The following is a 3,472-nucleotide window of genomic DNA, read 5'->3' on the forward strand; positions in this document are numbered from 1 at the left end:
TCACACACACACACACTCACTCACACACACACACACACACTCACACTCACATACACACTCACTCACACACACACACTCACACACACACACAAACTTTCAAACACTGTGTGCCAATAAACTCCCAAAATAATCTGCTCATTTGAGGAATGCACTGCAAGTAACCTGTGACTGCAATCATTACTAACCACTGAAAAGTGAGCAGAATAGACGTTCAAATGGGTTCATGTTGCTAAATCTTTTCAGGATTTGTTTTGCTACACACAGAAACTGCCAGAAATATCACACACACACACACACGATAAAAAGAGAAATTAATGTTGCAAACATCTTTTATGAAGTGAAGGACATCACATCTTTATGCCTTGAAAGCTTTCTTTAATAAAACATTCTGCTGATACATTTGATATGAAGTGTAAATCTTGTTAAATACTAGCTAAACAAGCATTTGAAAGTGTTAGTTTGCTATTCCTGGTTTGCATGAAATGGTTTTGATATTTTCTCATACAATGGAAATCATGTTAAGAAACATTACAAATATATATATATATATATAAAATAGTGGGTTGAAAACTGTTCCCACATTGAATTTTGCAAGCACGCAGCCGAAATGTTCATGCTGGAATGTCTCAAACCATTCAATTCTTATCTGCAAGACTGGGATGTTTCTCAAAGTGCAGAAGCACGTTAACGCTAACGATCATGCCGAATGCCACATTAGAGGAATAATTGACATAATAACTTGATTTAAAGGAAGGACATTTTGAATGTAACCTTTTATTTGGTCCTCAGATTCGCTCAGGGAAAAGTTTTGGCAGAACTGCTCGACAACATTTTTTCAGGGAACATTCGCTGGCCACTGAAATCAAGCCAGACTACAGCCCCATTAAAACCTGAAGTTAAAAACAGATTTGGCCTTGAATTCATTTGTAACAGGAGGTCCTTTGTGCGTTTCTATGAAAGTTGAATAACAGGCTTAGATTGAGAACTTCATGTCTTCTGAGAACTTTATATGTTTCCACATTATTTTCAAACACACTCTTAAAGCCCACAAGAGTCTGAAAGTCTGACCTCTCAACAGCAGCAAAAGTCAAAAGAAGCTAAATATGTTTGCTAAGCCATAAACCTACAAATCCCAAGAGCTGTGCTTCTCCACCATGTTTCTATTGCTCTGTGCCAATAATCACACAGGTCAGCGTGACCTGCGGGTCAGGGAGGCTTTCTAGAACAGGGTCATGACCTCAGGATCCTGTGTTTTTGCAGCCGCACTCACGGATCAGACTCACTGAGGACAGAACCAAACTGCTCCATTCATCCACGTAGAGAAACGGGAGGATTTCGTGAGCGGTCGGCTTACAGCACTGTGGGAAGACAATGAAGATTACATCTGAGCCCAGAGAAAAGATCATCTGAAGCAGTTCTTTAGTCTGAAGGCCATAGATGAGAGGAAACATGTTTGTGTAAAGCATTTCAGAACAGAAATCAAAACAACTGAACATGATGTAGAGGAAATGTACCTGCGCAGACGCGTCTGCAGTCTCAGAGCAGCGGTTCACGCCGCAGGATCGGCACTGGACGAAAGTGATGCTCTCTGGATAAACCACCCAGCGGTCCCAGCCCAGATCTGACACATTTACACAAAACAAGACATGCATGATGAGCCCAATCTCAGCAAAGCTGCCCAGGTCACATTTCACCCCGAAACCAATAGGAAAGTAAAGGACTGATATCATGTCTAAAGAAAACGAAGCCTTGCTTTCATTAATGACGTGTGAAGTATTTATACATTGTGCTCACATTTATTGTAGTTGTAAGGCCTTTTTTTCATGCTGATTTTAACTACAAAAAAGTTGCAGCAATGAAAATTTAAGAGTCGTAGTAGGATGCATCTGAACGCTCACCTTTAATGAAAACCTGCGAGGAATGTTTGCAGCATGTCAAGTTTCCGGAGTCCTCAGGAAAGGTTGAGTTACCTCCTAAATAGACAAGAGATCAAGTTTACCAGAAACCAGACCATAAGCCAGATCTCTGGGGTTCAACGTACCTGGTGAGTATGGCGTGGTGCTTTCCAAAGTGGCTTTCCACTGGTCACGCAGATGATTCATCTTCGACACGGACACACGAGGCTCCCGCTGGAGGTTTAGAGATTCCAGAAGGATTTTCCTGATTTCCAGTTCTCTGCATCTGCAACAAAACACACATATCTGCAATGCATTGCAAACCCATATTGTCATCACACCTTTGCAGAGCTTGTGTATGTGCGCCTGTCAAATTGCAGCCAAATGTTTAGGAGTGCAGCCGTGTACTGCCAGAGCTTCGGGATGTTTGTGAAAGTTCAGCGTTTGACGCTGTAAGAGAACACCGGAGAAGACGGGAGATGCCCTCATTTATATCTCCAGAACATTATGTGGGTCTTTGCAGTCAGTCTGTACTGTACACAAAACACTGCAGTAGAGTCCAGAGCAAGAAAAGCTTTCTGAAAATATCCAGTAATTCTCTTTTGGTCAGTCGAGCACGATGAGGTCAGTTTGACAGCCAGGAGGGTTTGAGTCTCAAATGGAAGAACAGCGTGATGTGATCGTAATGAGGTTCATTCACCTTTTGCCCTGAACATTCAAATATGAGCCTAAACCTCTACCAAAACTAAGACTAAGTTCATCTGGATTCATAGACTGATCACAGTGAGCGAGCTGTAACGAGGGTTTCTGCTAACAGCACATCTACCTGTACAAATGCATGAAGCTCTCCCCAAAACCTCCTAATGAACAAGAGTGGAGGTGAGAACGATGCAATTACGCGAACGCTTAAAACAAGATCTCCGATCCATTCATCGTGACATTGTTCATCTTTAAAACGTCAGCTTTTACCTGTTGGCTTTCACAGCAGATGCCTCAGGTGAAGGATGGAGAACAAACATCTCTCCGAGAGGACACCCGAATAGCACGAGTACGACACACAACACCAGATGCATGACTGCGGACTACAGGTTAACGCTGGGGTCTGTGCTGGACACTCGCTGTCACTGGAGAGGAATGAATGAATGTTATTTGTAGCGGCCTGGGAAAGCAGGGGTTTATCTACTCTGGCCAAGCTTGGCCTTGGAATACTTTACACTGTTTTCAAGTCGAGCAAATGGATGGTGTTGAAAAGGAGGTGGAGAATAAAGGTGGAACTGAGAAAAACACTATCATACAGTTACATTCTAGCAAAGACTATAAGCTCGAACCTGCAGGAGGACAGACAGAAAATATGAAAAATATCAGCAAGGAATGGCAATGCAGCACAAATAAAGAAGCTATTTATGAAACGGACCTGCATCTGTGTGATACGTGAACGTGCCTTAAAACAGAAACAGAATTAAAACAGATGCTCAGCACATGTGACCTATGTGATCAACAGGACGATGAACTTGCAACTCTGTAGTGTGAAATGCAAGAAAAGTTTGAAAATCTAATATTCATTTGAGCTGCAAATG

At 42.2% G+C, this 3,472-nt stretch overlaps 1 protein-coding gene across 1 annotated transcript; it reads right to left on the reverse strand.

Moving 5' to 3' along the window:
• Positions 1-661: 661 nt before the first annotated feature.
• Positions 662-2,968, reverse strand: gsdf (gonadal somatic cell derived factor). Its single transcript, XM_016494212.1, has 5 exons — positions 2,865-2,968; positions 2,042-2,175; positions 1,899-1,973; positions 1,515-1,621; positions 662-1,358 (listed from the first exon to the last, which is right to left on the reverse strand). Exons 1-5 carry the CDS (start codon positions 2,966-2,968, stop codon positions 1,239-1,241), a joined length of 540 nt encoding a protein of 179 aa, XP_016349698.1. The 3' UTR covers positions 662-1,238.
• Between the last annotated feature and the right edge of the window lie 504 nt (positions 2,969-3,472).

The sequence above is a fragment of the Sinocyclocheilus anshuiensis genome, unplaced genomic scaffold, assembly GCF_001515605.1.
Source record: "Sinocyclocheilus anshuiensis isolate Anshui unplaced genomic scaffold, SAMN03320099.WGS_v1.1 scaffold1031, whole genome shotgun sequence".
Classification (NCBI taxonomy): domain Eukaryota; kingdom Metazoa; phylum Chordata; class Actinopteri; order Cypriniformes; family Cyprinidae; genus Sinocyclocheilus; species Sinocyclocheilus anshuiensis.

What these genes read in the sequence shown, in the direction of transcription:
- gsdf (XM_016494212.1), bottom strand. Translation starts at nt 2,968, where the DNA reads ATGCATCTGGTGTTGTGTGTCGTACTCGTGCTATTCGGGTGTCCTCTC. An exon ending in TCTGCTGTGAAAGCCAACAG is followed by an intron (nt 2,176 to 2,864) that starts GTAAAAGCTGAC and finishes TTGCAGATGCAG; the next exon opens with AGAACTGGAAATCAGGAAAA. An exon ending in CTGCAGACGCGTCTGCGCAG is followed by an intron (nt 1,359 to 1,514) that starts GTACATTTCCTC and finishes GTCTTCCCACAG; the next exon opens with TGCTGTAAGCCGACCGCTCA.